Source organism: Mustelus asterias, chromosome 3, assembly GCF_964213995.1.
Source record: "Mustelus asterias chromosome 3, sMusAst1.hap1.1, whole genome shotgun sequence".
Lineage (NCBI taxonomy): Eukaryota > Metazoa > Chordata > Chondrichthyes > Carcharhiniformes > Triakidae > Mustelus > Mustelus asterias.
Genome location: NC_135803.1, coordinates 72,809,580 through 72,830,011, shown reverse-complemented (window position 1 = coordinate 72,830,011; position 20,432 = coordinate 72,809,580). Strand labels below are relative to the sequence as shown.

At 43.7% G+C, this 20,432-nt stretch overlaps 1 protein-coding gene and 1 non-coding gene across 3 annotated transcripts in view; one reads left to right on the top strand and one right to left on the bottom strand.

The window, feature by feature from the left end:
- Nucleotides 1-209: 209 nt before the first annotated feature.
- Nucleotides 210-20,432, bottom strand: part of hdlbpa (high density lipoprotein binding protein a) — a 71,662-nt gene continuing 51,439 nt past the window's right edge. For both annotated transcript variants that reach the window (XM_078209196.1, XM_078209197.1), the window contains exons 21-28: nt 18,605-18,744; nt 17,019-17,123; nt 11,806-11,940; nt 10,680-10,823; nt 9,399-9,578; nt 5,900-6,016; nt 4,389-4,517; nt 210-3,498 (exon numbers count right to left, since the gene is read on the bottom strand). In XM_078209196.1, coding sequence (XP_078065322.1) covers nt 3,409-3,498; nt 4,389-4,517; nt 5,900-6,016; nt 9,399-9,578; nt 10,680-10,823; nt 11,806-11,940; nt 17,019-17,123; nt 18,605-18,744 — 1,040 coding nt within the window. In that variant the 3' untranslated portion in view covers nt 210-3,408. The remainder of the gene's footprint in view (nt 3,499-4,388; nt 4,518-5,899; nt 6,017-9,398; nt 9,579-10,679; nt 10,824-11,805; nt 11,941-17,018; nt 17,124-18,604; nt 18,745-20,432) is intronic.
- On the top strand, nt 12,281-12,353 carry trnaa-cgc (transfer RNA alanine (anticodon CGC)). The gene has a single exon. It is a non-coding gene; the product is annotated as a tRNA-Ala (tRNA).

The following is a 20,432-nucleotide window of genomic DNA, read 5'->3' as shown; positions in this document are numbered from 1 at the left end:
GCCTTCTCGTTCCATAATTCCAATTAAACTATTACCAGCTTGAAAGACAACATTACCTGTTCAGACATATGCTATCTGGTTACCAAAGTCGACACAGGTGGATACCCTTTGTTTTATCCATGTGAACTCCAAGATCGCACCAGCAAATGATAATTTCACACATTGTCGTAGCTAGCCGTTACAAAACACAGGTGCACACAGTCTCGAAATACTAGTTATTCAATTTTTTTATTTTGGATTTATAAAATTCCAGTGTCATCCATATCTCCTATACATTTGCATATCTCCATTCAGAATTAAGGCCAATGGGTCTTACATGGAAACTGCTTGTTCTTTGTATTGCATCAACATGGAAGACTTGAACAGGTGTGAGCAGTGAAAATAGGCCTGTTTCTCAAATCCTTCATTATTATGTCAACAGGGCAGGGGTCAATAGCAGACAAGGAAAATGGCATTGGAACATTGATGGTTTGAACAAAAGGACACAAGGCGGCCATGGTACCTAATGCATGAACATCCACTTTGAAAGTAAGCTGAACCTAAAGTGTGCCATCAGACCAGCAACACTGGCCGGGCTGTGTTCTGCTGGAGAACTTAGTACCAAACATGCACCCCGGTGATCTTGGTACATTATTGCTACTTTGCTCCCAACTTTTAGGGGAGAGTCAGCCTTCAGCTAGCATTCTCAGCCTGCACCAGAGAAGGGAATTGCACACTGACGCCCTGAGAAGATTAGCAAGTTGTTTCAAAAGAAAAGCCAATTTTTACCCCGGGTAAATCGAAGTATTATTAAACTGAGATCTACAAATTTTGTTTAAATCTGCAAGGTGCAAACTCACAGCTGTGCACATGCAAGTACACAAGTGTAGCCACACCTCAGTTTAAAGTGCCAGCAAGAAACTACCATAACTAAGAGATAGCCAGGTTCTGAGAGGCAGTACGTCCCTACACATGAGGGGGCCACTAATCTAGCACAGTTACTCGTTCAGAAACCACATAATTACTGGAACACCTCCAGGTGAATTGTAGGAACACAGCCTGATACTGGCCGTCAACCAGGTTCGAGTCAAATCAAACAAGTTTTTTTAATGCGGGGGAGGGAATAAAAAAGGCCCAGTTTTTTTTTTCCTTCTGGTTTACACATGTGACGGGAATGCTCAACAAACTAGGCAACTTTCAATTGATTAGAAAATCAATTCAGTTCCAGTATTCAGCAAAATTAGAAAAGATAGCTAGTTCTGATTTTAGAGGGAACCAAGAAAAGTTCACAGCGAAGTGGCTGGGCTTGCCATTAGCTCGACAGAAAATACACTTGAAAATAACTTGGGAAGCAGAAGTCTGAAACTAAAATGGCTTCAACTCACTGGACTGCAGGTCCTGAGGCAAAAGTTGCTTTCACAGTGAAGTGAGATTATGGGGAGCCAGTGACAAAAGTGAAAATTAAAACAGATCATCTCAATTTTCAATAGATTAGTGTTTTAGTTAAGTTTTCAGTAAGTCGTTTTTCAAATCTACCCAACACAGAAGGATGATGAACTGTGCCCACCAACACCCTCCACCCAAATCCATGAAGGTAGTGAGGACCCGGTCACTGCAAGCAGCATTACTGATTGGGGGGAGGGGCGGGGGGAGAAAAGAGTGGGTGGTGATGCAAGCTATAAAGGAGGAGATGCACTTCACATTCTCCTCTCCCCTTCCCCAAGCCTTTGGGTATTCTGTGCAAGAGAGTTAGCCAAATGGAGTGTGGACAATGATTTTATTTTGAGGCAAAAATGTGGGCTATTAGATTTTACCAGCCTTGAGTGAATTGGCTCAGGAAGCTGTAGTGTTGGAGAGAGAAATGCCCCCCCCCCCCCCCCCCCCTCCTCTTCTTGCTGTTCAACATGGACATTCTCACTTTCATGAGAAAATAAATTCCAATTTAAAACAGGAAAATTATTTTTTCGTCTTCAAGGTACTGTTTACATCAAAGTACAAGTGGTGTGTGCTGTACATTCTAACATTAGAATGCACACATTCTACAAGTTAGCTTCTCCCAAGCTCTTTGGAATTGATGCACTGAAAAACTGAAAGTCATTATCATGCACGTGAGATATATATAATATATACACACACCACATGCACAAAACTGATAATTTAGTGCCTTTTCTGTGGACAGAAACACTATGTAAAGTCCAGGGTAAAACAATAATGTCATTCTAATTTGTCTTGGGGATGGGGGAGGGGTGGTTTCCTCAAATGGAACAAAATTTCCCAAATCGAAGAAAATCTGCATTATGAAAGAAATTCGGGAAGGAATCAACTCACCACTTCAGGGATCTTTGCAATAGGAGCAGGCTGCATGTTTTGAGGCCTCACCCTTCATGATAGTTCATCAGTCACTGCCCTGGCTTTGTGCCGTTTGCAAACAGCAAGTCAGCCAATAAGTCTTTGGCTGTGGGACAGTTTTAAGAGAATCCATTTGGCCTTGTTTTAGCATTTAAAAAAAATTCCCCTCAGTGCTCATTTGTTGTTGACCCTGTTAAGTAGAGCTCCACTTGTACTCTATACTCAAGGGTTTGTTCACTGCCTCATTTTTGGACAAAGCAATATCAGTGTATGCACAAGGGCCTATCCCAAAGGATAGGACAAAGCAACAGAGGCTGCGAATGTTGAGTGACCCCTGGAACAAAGGCCTACTAGTCTGCTCGATTGGGAGGAGCATATGATTCACGTTTTAATTTAAAATGAGGTCAAGTCTACATTAGCTCTGTGGTATTATAACTTGACTGGGATTGCCAATTGGACTCACGGCCAAGTTCCATGTGTGGGTGTTAAAATGGGCTCAAGAGCTCTATGGCAAGTGGCAGCTGGAGGGGTAAAAACAATTGCACTCAACCAGGGAAACGGCAAAGGCAGGTAAAAGGAATGCTGGCTCCGGGGAGGGGGTGGGGAAATCAGGAGCCACAATCTCATTCGGTCTTTGCTTCAAAATCCTGCAAATGTTGACTCAACTGAAATAAACCGTGGACCAAGTTGTGTGCCCAGCGAGGAGTTTGGATAAACGTCGCAATTTGGCCATTGCATTGAACAGGTCAGCAATCGATTCAAAGCCAAGCTCTTTTCAAACAGAGTTGTGTGTTTATCAGGGTATGTGGAATGCCGTGGGGTTTAGCACACGCAATTGCGTGGTTATAGAACGAGGCTCACAAGTATGGCCTTCAATCACGGCAGTTGTGTTTTTGGAAACGTTTGTGACACAGGAAGTAATTTTGCTATGCTAATTACTTGCTAGGCTGCTGAATTGGAATCAAACAGGAAGCACATCTTGACAACCCAGCAGTATGGGGGGGGGGGGGGGGGGGGAGGTATGTGTGGGGCTTTGGGGGAGCGAGTAGGGGGGCACAGAAAATAAGAGCCTCTTCTAGCTCAGAATCTTTTCGGTCCCCATGGTGAAGTCTTTGGAGCAACTGGAGCACCAAAACTTGGGAAATCTTCAGAGCTACTCATATCTGGAGCCTGAGGAGATAAAGAGTTCAAGTCATTTAGCAATTCACAAAGAAATTACAGAAAATTTCCCAAAGTAGACTAAAACACGAAATGCATGATAATTAGAAAATTAAGATCTTTAAAATCCAACACTGGTTCAAATCCAGACTAGAAGGTTTCCTCTATTGGGCAGGCACATTGTGGCTCAATCGTCGACATTTCCAAATCAGAAACCTAAACTCCAGCCCCTGGTTTCAAACTGGGCCCAGTTGGAGATAGGAGATACCCCCTCAAAAATCTTCTGCAGTTATTGTACGATGTGGAATACACAGGGCCACAGAATTTTAGGTGGGCTGAGAGAAAGAATCATCCAGGTTTGTACTCGATCACATCTGCTCCCAGTGAGCATGTGGATATCAAGTTTGAGATAGCATGCCAATCACCTGTAGCATGACTAAGATACCAGATGAAGAATGGCCAGATGGAAACCTAGTCATGAACCCCAACAGATCTGGTCAAGAATTCAGGAAGGGGAGAAAGAAAATTGCAAGAGTGTGGGAAAAAAAGTGAAGCATTGCAACTGGGCTGAACAACCACCCAATAACCCTGCTGTTGCTTCAAAAAAGATTTTAAAAATCTCAATGGTTGAAAACTAGCCTTAAAAAATATATACAAAATGTTTATATTTCCCCACAATCTAAGGCCCCATTTCCAGGTTAATAGAGACAGGCTGCATGGTGAACTTATCAGGATACATGGAAGAGCTGCCTTGGGATCAAGCGTACCATGATATATTCTGGAATGGAATTTTTTGTGCATTCCAGTGACCCTAAAAGGGGCTGCCAGGACTTAGCCTCAAGAGGTTCAGTCCCTTGTATCCCACATATTCTGTTTAACAAAGAAGAGTGAAGGTTCCTTACCTTTTCTGAGCCACTAGTCCATGGAGCATCTCTCACCACAAAACCCTTGGAGGTGGTTTTTGGTTCATCCATGCGTGATGCTGGCTTCATGTAAGCCTGCATGGCCTCACTTTCCACCACATCAGACATCTGAAGGGAGAGAGAAAGAGAGAGAGAGATCCTAAGAAATAGGAGCAAGCAGTAGGCTGTTTAGCCCATTTAACAAGATCATGGCTTATCTGACTGTGGCCTTAAACTATTCTTTCCTGCCAGTTCTCCATAACCTTGACACCCTTGTCAACCAAATATTTGTCCAACTCAGCCTTGAATACATTCAATGATGCTGCCTTCACTGCTCTTTGTGAAAGAGAATTCCAAACAGCAACAACTCAGATGAAGTCCCTCCTGATCCTTGTCTTAAATGGGATATCTTTTATTTTTAAAACTGTGCCTCCTAGTTCTAGATGCCCCTACAAGAGGGAACAGCATCTCAGCATCCATCTGGTCAAGTCCTTTCAGGATCTTATGTTTCAATAAGAATACCTTTCATTCTAAGTTTCAATGAGCATAGGTCTAACTTTTCCTCATAAGACAACCTTAGCCCCTTCATTCCAGGAATCAGCCGATCAGTGAACCTTCTTGGAACTGCTTCCAATGCAAGTATACCCTTCCTTAAGTAAGGAGACCAGAACTGTACACAGTATTTCAGTCACAGTCTAACCAATGCCCTGTACAGTTGTAGCTAGACTTCCATACTTTTATACTCCAACCCCCTTACAGTAAAGGCAAATAATAGAAAGCAATTTGCAAATTAGCAGAAAGCTACCAGAAAAAAAACAGGGAAATCACACATACACTAACTTCCAATCAAACAGCAAAAGCCAACTTGTGGATAAAATCTTGCTCTGTTCAAGTGTTGAATGTTACAATAGTGGGTAAATGTACTTCACTGGCTGTAAAAAGTGCTTGAGGTGGTGGTTGTGAAAGGTGCTATAACAATGCAGGTCTATCAATCCAACATGTTTATATAGTCTGTAATGTTAATTTACATTCTTTATAAAAGAGGCTTACAAGTAATCCAGCTGAATCTCTCAACTGTAGGTGATCGATACCACATTGAGGTTATTTGTGTTACTTGTTTTATACACTGGAATCATACACCTCCAGTCTACACATCTGGCAACAATCTGCATTTAATATAGCAAAACATCCTAAAACACCAAAATAAAGTAAAATGATAAACAAACACAATCGCCAAAAACATGGACAAAGATGCAGGTTTTAATGAACATCTTTTAAGGAGATACAGGTGGTGAGGTTTGAGGAGGGAATTTCAAAGCTTGGGATTTTGATGGTTGAAGGCACTGCCTTCAATGGCAATCAGATACCAAACAAATCAGCAGTGATGGCGTGCAGAACTGCCTCGATGAAGCCCAATTTCAATAACGCAGTAAACTAGTTGGAAGGGCTGCTGCTTGATTGGGTGCACCATTTATACATGGCTGGCTGAGCGACATTCAACTGATACTTACATATTCCTCCTCCAGATTCAGGAGATGGTCGATAGCCTCATCCACATTCTCAGGTAGACCAGTCACAGTGACACGGTCCAAATCTTCTGCCCCAGTTGGAGGGAAACGGATATCAACCTGAAGCACAACAAAAAAGGCAAAACGTGCGAATTACCTGTACTTGGAAAGTGCCTGCGAGAATACCAGGTAAGATCCCAGTGAGGTGCATCACAAGTTATAAAGACAGAACACAGAAAGAGCAATCATTTAATATAAAAACAGAAAATGTTGGATCGACTCAGCAGGTCTGGCAGGGTCAGTGGAGACAAACAGAATTAATGCTTCAGGTTAATGACCCTTTGTCAGAACTGGAAATGTTAGTTGTAACAAGGTCTATACTAAGTACCGAAATCAGGGAAAATCATAGAACCCTACAGTGCAGGAGGCGGCCATTTGGCCCATCGAGTCTGCACCACATTTCCAACAAAGCAACTTACTTAGACTCTATCCCTGTGACCCTTTACCCAGCTAATCCCCCTAACCTACACATCTTGGGACACTAAGGGGCAATTTAGCATGTCCAATCCACCTAACTCGCACATCGTTGGACTGTGGGATGAAACCCATGCAGCCACAGGGAGAATGTGCAAACTCTAAGGCTGGAATCAAACCCGGATCCTTGGCAAAGTGAGGCAGCAGTACTAACCACTGTGCCAGGGAGGGAGGAACAAATCAATGGAAATGTCTGCGATAGAATTGAAGGCAGGAGAGATTAAATGACAAAAGGAATGATGGCACAAGGTGAAAGCAGCTGGTAGAATCCCTACAGTGCAGAAGTAGGGCATTCAACCCACCAAGCCTGCACCGACAACAATCCCATCCAGGTCCTATCCCATAACCCCATTATTAACCCTGCTAATCCCCCTGACACCAAGGGACAATTTAGCATGGCCAATCAACCTAACCCACACATCTTTGAGCTGTGGGAGGAAACCCACGTAAACATGTAAACTCCACAGTCACCCAGGGCCAGCATCAAACCTGGATCCCTGGCACAGTGAGGCAGCAGTGCTAACCACTGTGCCACCTAGTAATGGGGCAATAAATAAAGGTGTGTTTGGAGATAGTGTATGTTTGCAAAGTAGAATCACCACCACCTTCTCAAAAACAAAGTAAAAATGGGAGCAGTGCTAATGATCTGAAATTGTTGAACTCAGTCTGGTAGGCTGCAAAGTTCTGAGTTGAAAGATGCTCCTCAAGCTCATGTTGAGCTGCATTGGAATAGTATTGGAGACCCAGGACAGAGGTCAGAGTGGGGGCAAGGTGATGAATCAAAATTACAGCTGACTGGAAGCTCTGGTCATTCTTGTGCGTCAAGTGGAGGTGTGCTGTAAAAGGGTCACCTAATTTGCATTTGGTCTCCCAGTGTGGAGCAGACGGCATTGTGAGCTTGAAGGAATATTTGGGGCCTAAAGATGGAGGTAAAAGGGCATGTGGCACTTCCCTTATTTTTCTACAGAAAGATGCCATCAGAAGGGGATGATGAGAAAGGGCCATGGTGTTGGGAAGAGAAACGTCCCTTCAGAATACAGAAAGTGGATGGGAGGGGAAGATGTGTTTGGTGGTAGCATCACACTGGAGGCAGTCATGTTGGAGAATCATTTATTCAATATGGAAGGTGAAAGATAAGCCTTTCAGAAAAGCAAACAGATTAAGGCACAGTAACATCGCTTGCCAGGTAACCTTCACTCCTTAACAGGAAGAGCTCTGATTTGGTGTATGATAACCACACCCATCCTAACGGCAAATCTGGATCAGGTAAGAGGTGGTGCACTAAAGCAAAGACAAGCAGAGCAAATCAGCAACTGATCTGCCAATCTGAATGGTCCAGGATTGGAAACTGGAATTGAATTTCCAGATGAGCTCTAGTTAGCATATTCAAGTGTGTTTTTTAAAAGAAAATTCTCACTCCATCCTTAAAGTTACGAAGCCAAATCGGGCAAACCCAATTCCATTCTTTGCTTGCTCCAAAAACCAAATTCAAAATCTAACTGAATCCAATTCATAGTCTCCATAAGAGACAAACAAGATCCAATGGGCATTGCACCCCATTTTGGGCTTAAATGTTAGCCAAAAGGCCAAGAAGCCATCATTCAAGTGTTTATAATGACGACTAACTGCATCATCACATCACTGCGCCTTTAATCATACTCTGGAAAGAACAAAGGTCACGTTCCTGGCTCTTTTCACTACAGTTGACATAATCATATTGTGTGAACTACAAAAACAGTTCTCACTTATCCAAAACTGACACTAGATCATCTTTTTTATTCATTTGTGGGACATGGGTTGCCCATCCCTAGTTGCCCTTGAACTGAATGGCTTGCTATGCCATTTCATAGGGCAATTGAGTCAACCACATTATTGTTGGTCTGGAGTCAAATGTAGACCAGACCATGTAAGGATCCCCCCCCCCCCCCCCCCCCCCCACACACACAGCCCACAGTCAAACATATGCTGCCATTGCTCAGGCTCCAGTCACACATTTCAGATGCGAAGCTTTGATGCTGGACAAGAACATAAGAAATAGGAGCAGGAGTAGGCCATCTAGCCCCTCAAGTCTGTTCCGCCATTCAATATCATGGCTGATCTGATAGTGGGTTCAATTCCACTTACCCGCCCGCCCCCCATAACCCTTAATTCCCTTAATGGTTAAAAATCTATCTATCTGTGACTTAAACACATTTAACGAGGTAGCCTCTACTGCTTCATTAGGCAGAGAATTCCAAAGATTCACTACCCTCTGGGAGAAGAAGTTCCTCCTCAACTCGGTTCTAAATTGACTCCCCCATATTTTGAGGCTATGCCCCCTAGTTCATTTCCATTGTAAGTGGAAATAACCTTGCTGCTTCTACCCTGTCTAGCCCCTTCATTATCTTATATGTCTCTATAAGATCTCCCCTCAACCTTCTAAATTCCAATGAGTACAGGTCCAGTCTACTCAATCTCTCCTCATAGGCTAACCTCCTCATCTCCGGAATCAACCCAGTGAACCTTCTCTGTACCCCCTCCAAAGCTAATATATCCTTTCTTAAATAAGGGGACCAAAATTGTACACAGTACTCTAGGTGCGGCCTCACCAGTACCCTGTACAGTTGCAGCATGACCTCCCTGCTTTTATACTCCATCCCTCTTGCGATAAAGGCCAACATTCCATTTGCCTTCTTGATTACCTGCTGCACCTGCAAACTGAGTTTTTGTGATTCATGCACAAGGACCCTCAGGTCCCTCTGCACAGTAGCATGTTGTAATTTTTCACCGTTTGTGAATCGTGATAGCAAGTGTTGGATCAGTATCTAATCGTGACAATGAAAAGGGAGCATTACAGGGTCAGATCCTGTCTTACGAGTGCACACTCCAGTACCAGCTACTGAATGGTCACATTGTTCCACACGTCCAGGGGAGTTGCATGTGTTTGGTTTTGGCCTCATGCGTAGAACATTGTAGCAGACCAGCTCACCTTGAAGTCCTCCATAATCTTTCGGATGGCTTTCCCACGGGCACCAATAATACGGGCATGGACTCTGTGGTTGAGTGTAATATCCTCAGACACCATCTCCTCGAGCTCAGACACTATTTTCATGATGGCTTCCTTGGCAGTTTCTGTATTTTTCTCGTACCCAGTGATAGTTATCTGATCCTAAAACATAAGCAGGATGAGGTCAAGGGCAATAGATCAAAAGGTGTTCATGGCACCATAATATGAGAAGTGATCATTTCATGAGAAGTGATCATATCACTTCTTACTGTGTTTACCCCAGTCCAATGCCGGCATCTCCACATCATCACCATAATATGACACAATGTCTGCCTTGCCTAGCATGGTCACTAATTGCAGTCATTGCTTTTCCCTTCACTTGGCAACATAATTGTTAACCTGTGTTCCCAGATCAGGCAGCTCTAAGCTGTAGAGTCCACCATCCTGATAATGTAATTAGAGTTGGTGCCATGTCCTCTCCAATATGGACCTTCTGCATTACAAAGAATTAACAGCAACAGCACAAAGGCCATTCAGCCCAAATGGGAAGCCGTTTCCCTGAGTTATGGTGTCCATAACTAGGGCTAAGGGGCCAACCATTCAAGGCCGAGACAAGTAGAAATTATCACCAAAAGGGTTGTGAAGTTGAGTTGCCGACCGCAGAAGGTTGTAAATGCTCAGTCGACGAGTATATTTAAGCCCGAGATGGTAGGTTCTTTTTGGATAGGAAGGGAATCAAAAGATATCAGCCACTGCTTGAAGTAGTTGGGGTGGATCACTATGAATCGCAAAGCAAGCTCAAAAGGACCAAATAGCCTGCCTGCTCCTATTTATGTTCTCAATAGGTCTTTACCCATCACACAATCCTCCTCTTGCCCTACTCTCATTTAGCTTTCCCTTAAAAATACTAATATTCACAGCCCCTCAGGTCTTCATCTCTTTATACTTGTTCTTACCCAAGATGGTAAGATCTCCCACAGTATCAGATCAGGGAGTAGATCCCATCAGGTTGCCTAGGGATATTCGTTGGTCATTGCTGATGATTTATAAGGTTACGTAATGAGAGTGACCAGATCCCAGTGCTGGAATTTCTCAGAGGGACATGAGATGTCATCCTTGTAATTGGTGTTATCATTTAACTATAGAGGATGAGAAAATAGACCAAGGGTCAGGCACATGGCCCCAGCCCTGCACCCAAACTGTGTCGAGTTAGAGGTGGTCTGTGCCAAAGCCTGGGTGGAGTCAGAGAGAAGGGGTCCATACCTGATTTTCATCATTCTTGTCAGGGAATTGAACATTGACGTCATGATCCATACGAATCTGAGTAATAACTGCACCTTTCCTGCCAATGATCTTCGGGTGATAGCGAGGATCCACAGTGATTGTCAACTTGAAGCTTCTCAGAGCCTGAGAGATGGTGAAAACAGATTGTTCCTTACTTGGCAGAAGTGATCGCATAATTTTTAAAAAATTGTTCACTACTCTCAATAAGAGAATTGCTTCAAACCCACTCCAACATATTAAACTCAACCCAATCAGATCGGACCCAGCCTTTTACCAATCCAAATTCATGATGTGCAAAACAAAAAAGGTGCTCAACATTTTTGCTTGAGAAAATACACACAACATTGCACTCAGAGGTAGTCATCAAATCACTATAATCAAACACTCAGCATTACCAAAATGGCTTCAGACTTTATTTAACCGGAAATAGTTTGAAAATTAACCCATTTCAATCTGATCACATGGCATACACATGGGTGGCAATGGCATGACAATGATTAGTAGTGGGTAGCTCAGAACCTTGGATCCCCTCTCCCCCATACCCGCTCACTGAATCAGTCCTTCCAGAAAACATTCCAAACAGGGAAGAAAATACTTCAAACCAATATCACAGAACTACGTTTAAGCTGTAGTTTTCTGTCCCTTAATAACTTAGCTCACAAAAATCTATCAACCCCAGTTTTGAAATTTTCAACTGGCTCACCCAACCTCAATAGCTTCGAGAGATTCCACCACCCTGAGAAGAAATGCTTTCTGATATCACACCCGAGTGGTCTAGATTCAATTTTAAGGTTATGCTCCCTTGATCAGGACTGTTGCATTAGAGAAAATAGTTTTTCTTTCTTTCTACCCTATCACCTGGTTGCATCAATCTTAAACATATCAATTAGCTCACCTTAAATTTTCTATACTCACCATACAAGCCTTGTCTATGCAAACTGTTCTCGTAACTTTTTCGACCTGTCATTCCGACTAACTGCCTTACCATATACAAAGCACGACAGTACAAGCTATGCTAGGTTACATTGAACATGCTGGCTTAGCATGAACAATGGTAACTTGCGGTGTCCATACACATTAATTCAGATGTTATCAACAGGCTTACCCGGTCCTCCTGCTCCATTTGCAGTTCCTTGACTCGCTCATTCAGTCCCTCCCGAGCGCGGTCCAGGTGAGAAGCCAACCCGGTGATTTTAATGGTGTCAGATTGCTCCTCAGGAGGGGGGACAGCAATGTTTACCTGTATTTTAAAAATTCCACAAAGGAAAACTTATCAATACTGCATGGCTTTCTGAAATGATGGACACTCAAATTACAGACTATAAAGAGCTTTCAATGTAAAGAAATCTATTTACTTGGTGTATTTTACATCTTAAAACATGGGACATGGGCCAAGGTGAAATTTTGCCTAATAAGGGTGATTATAATTAATATTTCCCACACCCAATAGGAATAGGAAATGTAAAACATACATTTTAAAATTGATGGCACCAGTAGGCAGCTCTGAAAGCTTAAGCTGTTCTGGTAACAGGTCATCAGAAAGGCTCGCAGGTCTCGGTGGAAGCTTGCTTTACTGCTATGTTTCTGTAGTGTAGTGGTTATCACGTTCGCCTCGCACGTGAAAGATCCCCGGTTCGAGACCGGCCAGAAACATTTCCTGAAATGGCTCCTTATGTGAATATTAACATGTGAAATTAAAGATGAGCAAAGGTCATCAGGCTCATCAAACCCAACCTGCATCACTGCTTGGGTAATCACATCCCCTAACCAAACAATCAACTAAGAGAAATCTGCAAATCAATTCCTGATTCCCCAGGACAATCAAGCAAGGCAGCAGGAGACCACCTGAGGCTGTTAATGCCTCTATCACAGCTAATTAACACAAACAGAATACACAAACACAAACAGAAATACCTTCCTCTTTGCTTTCATAAGGACAATTGCAGCACATCTCCTGTGGGCTGGAGGCAGACAAATTCCTGCTATCCTTTGCCTAAACCTTCTAGTGTTACCATCCCTACACAATTCAAAGAACCCAACACAGTACAGTTTAAAAAAAAAGAATTGCCTCAATTATCTGGCATGTCTCAAAAGTAAACAGCCCATCTTCACCACCAAAGGCTCCATGGTCAGACCAGGAACTTTGGGCCAGGGAGCTGATCAAGAGTTGCTCAAACCCAGGAAGACAAACACCATCAGTTTGATCATTTTTAATGAAATATTTTATCCATTGAGGTATGGATCCCAGGTGGAGTTGAGGAATCGCAAAGGTGGGACTCTGATGGGAGTTATGTACAGGCCCCCTAGCAGTAGTCAGGATGTGGAGCAGAAAAATAAATCAGGAGATAGAAAAGGCATATAAAGGCGACAATATTACAATAACCATGGGAGCCTTTAATATGCAGGTGGATTGGGAAAACTAGGTAGGTAGTGGATCCCAAGAAAAGGAATTTGTGGAATGTCTCAGAGATGGTTTTTTGGAGCAGCTTGTGACAGAGCCCTCTAGGGAACAGGCAATTTTGGATTTGGTGATATGTAATGAGGCAGACTTGATTACTGAACTTCAGGTGAAGGAACCCTTAGGGAGCAGTGACCACAATGTAATAGAATTTACCCTGCAGTTTGAGAATCAGATGTAACAATATTACAAATACATAAAGGTAACTACAAAGACTTGAGGGAGGAGCTGGCCACAGTTGATTGGAAAGGGAGCCTACCAGGGAAGACAGTGGAACAGCAATGGCAGGTGTTTTTTGGGGGTTATTCAGGAGGCACAACAGAAATTCATCCCAAGGAGAAGGAAACATGCTAAAGGGAGGGCAAGGCATCCATGGCTGACAAGGGAAGTCAAGGACAGCACAAATGCAAAAGAAAAACCATACAAAGTGGCAAGGATTAGTGAGAACCCAGAGGGTTGGGAAGCCTTTAAAAGTGAGCAGAGGACAACTAAAAACAGCAATGAGGGTGGAGAAGATGAAATGAGTGCAAGCTAACTAGTAATATAGATAGGAAGAGCTTTTTTTTTCAATATATAAAAAGGTAAGAGGAGCAAAAATAGACATTGGACCACTGAAAAATGAGGCTGGAGAAGTAATAATAGGAAATAAAGAAATGGCAGAGGAACTGAATAGTTACTTTGCATCAGTCTTCATGGTGGAAGACACCAGTGGGATGCCAGAGTTCCAGGAGAATGGGGGGCACAGGTGAGTGTAGTGGCCATCACGAAGGAGAAGATTCTGGGGAAACTGAAAGGTCGGAAGGTGAATAAATCACCAGGATCGGATGGACTACACCCCAGAGTTCTAAAAGAGATAGCTGAGGAAATTGCGGAGGCATTGGTGGTGATCTTTCAGGAATCACTGGAAGCAGGGAGGGTACCAGAGGACTGGAAAGTAGCTAATGTAACACCGCTGTTTAAGAAGGGTGGAAGACAGTAGACGGGAAATTATGGGCAGGTTAGCCTGACTTCGGTCATTCGCAAGATTTGAGAGTCCATTATTAAAGAGGAGATTGCAGAGTACTTTGGAAGTGCATGATAAAATAGGACTGAGTCAGCATGGCTTCATCAAGGGGAGGTCATGTCCTAACAAATCTGTTAGAATTCTTCGAGGAGGTAACAAAGAAGTTAGATAAAGGAAGACCGGTGGATGTGATTTATTTAGATTTCCAGAAGGCCTTTGACAAGGTGCCGCATAGGAGACTGTTAAATAAGAGCCCATGGTGTTAAGGGCAAGATCCTGGCATGGATAGAGGATTGGCTGACTGGCAGAAAGCAGACATAGGGACAAAGGGGTCTTTTTCAGGATGGCAGCTTTGTGAACTAATGGTGTGCCTCATAGAAATCCTACAGTACAGAAGAGGCCATTCGGCCCATCGAGTCTGCACCGACCACAATCCCACCCAGGCCCTTCCCCCATATCCCTACATATTTTACCGCTAATTCCTCTGATCTACGCATCCCAGGACTCTAAGGGGCAATTTTAGCATGGCCAATGAACCTAACCCTCACATCTTTGGACTGTGGGAGGAAACCGGAGCACCTGGAGGAAACCCACGCAGACACGAGGAGAATGTGCAAACTCCACACAGACAGTGACCCAAGCCGGGAATCGAACCCAGGTCCCTGGAGCTGTGAGGCAGCAGTGCTAACCACTGTGCTACCGTGCGCCCTCAGGGGTTGATGCTGGGACCACAACTTTTCACAATATATATTAACGATTTGGGACAAGGAACCTGAAGGCAATGCTGCTAAGTTTGCAGATGATACAAAGATATGTAGAGGGACAGGTAGTATTGAGGAAGCAGGGGGGCTGCAGAAGGACTTGGATAGGCTAGGAGAGTGGGCAAAGTGGCAGATGGAATGCAATGTGGAAAAGTGTGAGGGGCGGCACGGTAGCACAGTGGTTAGCACTGCTGCTTCACAGCTCCAGGGACCTGGGCTTGATTCCTGGCTTGGGTCACTGTCTGTGTGGAGTTTGCACCATTCTCCTCGTGTCTGCGTGGGTTTCCTCCGGGTGCTCCCGGTTTCCTTCCACAGTCCAAAGATGTGCGGGTTAGGTTGATTGGCTATGCTAAAATTGCCCTTAGTGTCTTGAGATGTGTAGGTTAGAGGGATTAGTGGGTAAATGTGTAGGGATATGGGGGTAGGGCCTGGGTGGGATTGTGGTCGGTGCAGACTCGATGGGCCAAATGGCCTCTTTCTGTACTGTAGGGTTTCTATGATGATTTCTATGTTATGCACTTTGGAAGGAGGAATGGAGGCATAGACTATTTTCTAAATGGGGAAATGCTTAGGAAATCAGAAACACAAAGGGACTTGGGAGTCCTTGTTCAAGATTCTCTTAAGGTTAACGTGCTGGTTCAGTCAAAAGTTAGGAAGGCAAATGCAATGTGTAGCAGTCGGGAAGCTACAATACAAGAGCAGGGGTGTACTTCTGAGGCTGTATAAGGCTCTGGTCAGACCCCATTTGGAGCATTGAGCGCAGTTTTGGGCTCCGTATCTAAGGAAGGACATGCTGGCCTTGGAAAGGGTCCAGAGGAGGTTCACAAGAATGATCCCTGGAATGAAGAGTTTGTCATATGAGGACGATTGAGGACTCTGGGTCTGTAATCGTTGGATTTTAGAAGGGTGAGGGGGATCTTATTGAAACTTACAGGATACTGCGAGGCCTGGATAGAATGGACGTGGAGAGAATGTTTCCACTAGTAGGAAAAACTAGAACAAGAGGGCACAACCTCAGGCTAAAGGGATGATCCTTTAAAACAGAGAGGAGGAGGAATTTCTTCAGCCAGAGTGGCGAATCTGTGGAACTCTTTGCCTTAAGACAGAGATAGATAGGTTCTTGATTAAATAAGGGGATCAGGGGTTATGGGGAAAAGGCAGGAGACTGGGGATGAGAAAAGTATCAGCCATGATTGAATGGCAGAGCAGACTCGATGGGCCGAGTGGCCTAATTCTGCTCCTATGTCTTATGGTAGGGCTCTGCTCGTTACTCTGACACGGGTATCACATGTTGGACAATCCTGAAGCTATAATGTTACATGCCCATATTCAAGTTCATTTTTAAAGAAAACATGAGGTTGTAGCAACAGGTGAAATATTATAATAAAATCCATTACTTCTCCTGGAGGAGATTTGGGCTCACTTTGATCAAGATTTCAGAACATCGAAAAGTAAATATACCATTTTTAAAATACAGTAGCCATTGGCAGTAAAGAGGTATCACAAATTATTTCAGTGGTCACAGGTTGTGGAAGTAAGGAAAAGTCACTAACATTCCAGTTCCACATTACTATTCAGTGACTTTTTCAGTAAAACATGCATTCGGGGGATGAGATGCGAGGAGTGACCAGAGAAACAGAAGTTCTCTTTATTAGAAGGGGTCAGGAGTCCCGACACGAGTTAGCAGAATTAGTGAAGGATTTGGGAGTTATTTCCAGTGGTTGGGGAAATATGTAACCAGAGGATAAAAATTCATAGCCAGAAAATTGAAGTGAGAGGTTAGTTGATGATATATTAAAAAATATAAAACAGAAGGTTTGAATTGCCCTGCCAGAGAGTGTGATGGATACAGAATCCAACATTTTAGATGGAAAGTGGATAAATACTTTTTTGGGGGGGGGGGGGGGGGGGGGAAGAGAGGGTGGGCACAGAGTAAACCAATGGGTCCAGTTAGCTGGTTCCCCCAGTATAAAATTGTACAATTCTTGGGCAGTGCAGGTTTAACAGGAATGACTCCACAATAAACACCAATGCTATGGATTCTTCCTGTCTTGCCTTCACTCTGCTAGCTACAGACAAGTACAACAGTTTTTTACCTCGTATTCCTCCATCATCTTGCGTATACCACTTCCTTTCTGGCCAATGATGTAACGATGCAGGTCAAAGGGCACTGCTACTTCAATTGTAAGAGGAACCAGTGCCTATAAGAAAGCATCAAAATGAGAAAGGACCTTTGCCCCAATGTGGCCAGAGCTCGAAGTTAAATATTGGTGATGACAGTGGAAGAATCTTGAAATTCCTGTAGCCATAAACTGTTATAAATTGGTTAATCCCTCTAGGAAAGTGCGCTAATAAATAAAAATCAAATTTTGGACCGATTCTTACAAACTCAATTTACTTTCAAGCTGGAAAAGAAAAGATTGGCATATGGTTTTCTTTATTCTTTCATTGGATGTGGGCATCATGAGCAAGGCCAGCATTTGTTACCCATCCCCAACTGCCCCCTTGAATGGAGTGGATTGTTAGACCATTTCAGAAGGCAGTTGACGTGGATCTGCAGTAACAGGTAGACCAGACCAGGTAAGGACATCAGATGTGCTCCCCTAAAAGGACATTAGTAAACTAGATGGATTTTATGACAACTGACAATAACTTTTATTCCTCCATATTGGAACCTATGTCCCCAGAGCATTAGCCTGGGCCTCTGGATTACTAGCCCAGTGACATTACCACTATGCCACCACCTCCCCCATTTTATTACAATCTCTCCTGCAGTTGGTTACATCATTACAATATCTGCAAGACCTGGACAATATTCAGACTTGAGCTGATAAGTAGAAAGTAACATTTGTCTCATGCAAGTGGCACGCAATGACCATCTCCAAGAAAGAATGAATCTAATCATTGCCCTTGACATTCAATGGCATCAATCACTAAATTTCCCACTTCCTTGGGAGTTACCATTGACCAGAAACAACTGGACAGCCATATGAATACAATGGCTACAAGAGCAGCTCAGATGCTAGAAATCCTGTGGAAAGCAACTCACCTCCTGACTCTCAAAAGCCTATCCACCAGCTACAAAGCACAAGTCAGGAGTGTGATTGAATACTGTCCATTTGCCAGGCTGAATGCAGCTCCGGCAATACTGAAGAAGCTCAACACCATTCAGGACAAAGTAGCCTGCTTGACTGGCACCCCTTCCACCACCTTCAACATTCACTGCTTCCACCACTGATGCACAGTGGCAGCAGTGTGTGCCATCTACAAGATGCACTGTAGGAATTCAAGGCTCCTTCGACAGCACCTTCCAAACCCATAACCACTACCACTGGAAAGCAGATACATGGAAACAGCACCACCTGCAAGTTTCCCCCCAAATTCAATCACCATCCTGACTTGGAAATAGATTGATGTTATTTCATGGTCACTGGGTCAAAATCCTAGAACTCCATCCCAAATAGCGTGATGGGTGTACCTGCACCACAGGGGCTACAGAAGTTTAAGGCGGCAGCTCACCAGCAGCTTCTCAAGGGCAATTAGGGATAATAATAAATGCTGACCTAGCTAGTGACAACCACACCCCATGAATGAATAAAAAAATCATTTTGACTATTAGGCTTCTAATCATGTATTCTAAGCCTTTCTCCCCAATTAAAGCACTACACAATTTAGAACATACCAGCAAAGCATCTCTGGCTGCCTCGCATCGCTCTTTCCGGCCAGAAATGATAATGATGTCATTTTTCCGAGGTACAGAGGAATCAACCTCTTTAACTTCTCCGTTGGTCTCTCCATTCTCATGGACTTGCTGCTCAGGTGCTGTGAAAAACACAAGTGTTTTATTCCCGCCTCATCCTGGGTGCACTTCTTAGATGCCACTCAAGTATACGGTTAACTGCATCTTGTTCCAGGTCAGAAGAGCAAAGATGGCAATTGGGAAAGCAATCTTCACAATACTAGCGCGGATCAAAAATACAGACAACAGGTCTGCATTTTTTGGCTCCCCTTAAAGAGACTTTTCTTCAAAGTAAATTGCATCTTACAGCACTTTATTGGATAAACATTACAAGGAGCCAAAGGAAGAAGCATTAAAACTTGCGCATGGAGGAAGGTTTTAACTAACTTCTTAAAGGGGAAGGTGCTTATGGAAAGAACGCCTTAGCTTAGAGCCTAGACAGTTGAAGGCATGGCTGCCAATGGTGATGTGGGGAACACACAAGAGGTCAGAGTAGAAGGAACAAAGTTCTGAGGGTTACAAGTGCTAGAAGTTGGAGAAAGGTGAGGGGGTGCATAAGTGGATTGGAGTTTAAGGAAGAGCTTTATACAATGGAAACATCAGTAGATTGAGACAATGTAGGTCAATGAATACAAGGCTGATAGGTCTTGCTGTGGAGTTGAGATGCTGGCAGCAGAATTTAGGATGAGCTTGAGTTTAGAGGGCAAAAGATGGGAGGTGAAGAGAGCATTGGAATAGCCATGGCTGGGATGGAGGGCAGTTATCAAAAGCATAGATGAGGGTTTCAGCAGAAGAAGAGCTGAGACAGAAAAGAGTAGAGGTGGAGAAAGTATTGTAAAAGGAACGATACCCTCAAATCATGACAGGCTGATGCTTATTCAATCAAGCAATATCAGATTCAAGCTTCCACACAGCCAAAATGGCTCACAAGAGGCTCTGAGAATCACAGCCAACTAACTTTTCAAGCATCATTTTACATGCACCGTGCACAATACATACACTTCTAATTTCTGTACATTAGTTCATCTTAGCTCATTTGTTTAGATTATAAACAATGCATTTTAAGCACTTAATAGCATCTTCCACAGAGCCCCTATTGTGCAGGAGGCCATTCAGCCCACCTGGTCTGCACCAACTCCCCAAAGAGCCCCCCCCCCCCCCCCCCCCCCACCAATCCCTGTGCATTTACCATGGCCAATCCACCTGGACTGTGGGAGGACAGCTCGGTGGATAGGATATTGGTATGTAGATAGGCTGGAAAATTGGGCGGGGATCCTGGATTCAGGATTCAATCCTGGACCGGGGAGCGGCGCGGGCTTGGAGGGCCGAAGGGCCTGTTCCTGTGCTGTATTGTTCTTTGAAACTGGAGCACCTGGAGAAAACCCACACAGACATGGGGGTGAATGTGCAAACTCCACACAGTTACCCGAGGCTGGAATTGAACCTGGGACCTTGGTGCTGTGAGACAGCAGTACTAACTACTGTGTCACCATTGGTGCCTCTTGCTGTTGAGGAGCAAGCTCGCATGAATTTCAAAATTGCAGTCAGGTATAAGTAACAGAAATTCAATCCAGAGTTAAAGGGATAATATTATTACCTTGCAACAAAATCCCTAGACTAGTGTTTGGTTAGAGCTGAAGATACAACAGGAACATAAGCTATCAAAATTTAATTGATTTTGACAGTATGCAGAATGTATTACTTCTTCTCCACAAAGTTTCTATGAGTGCCATTTTGTAGGAATGTATGTTTCTCCTTTTTAACCATATGC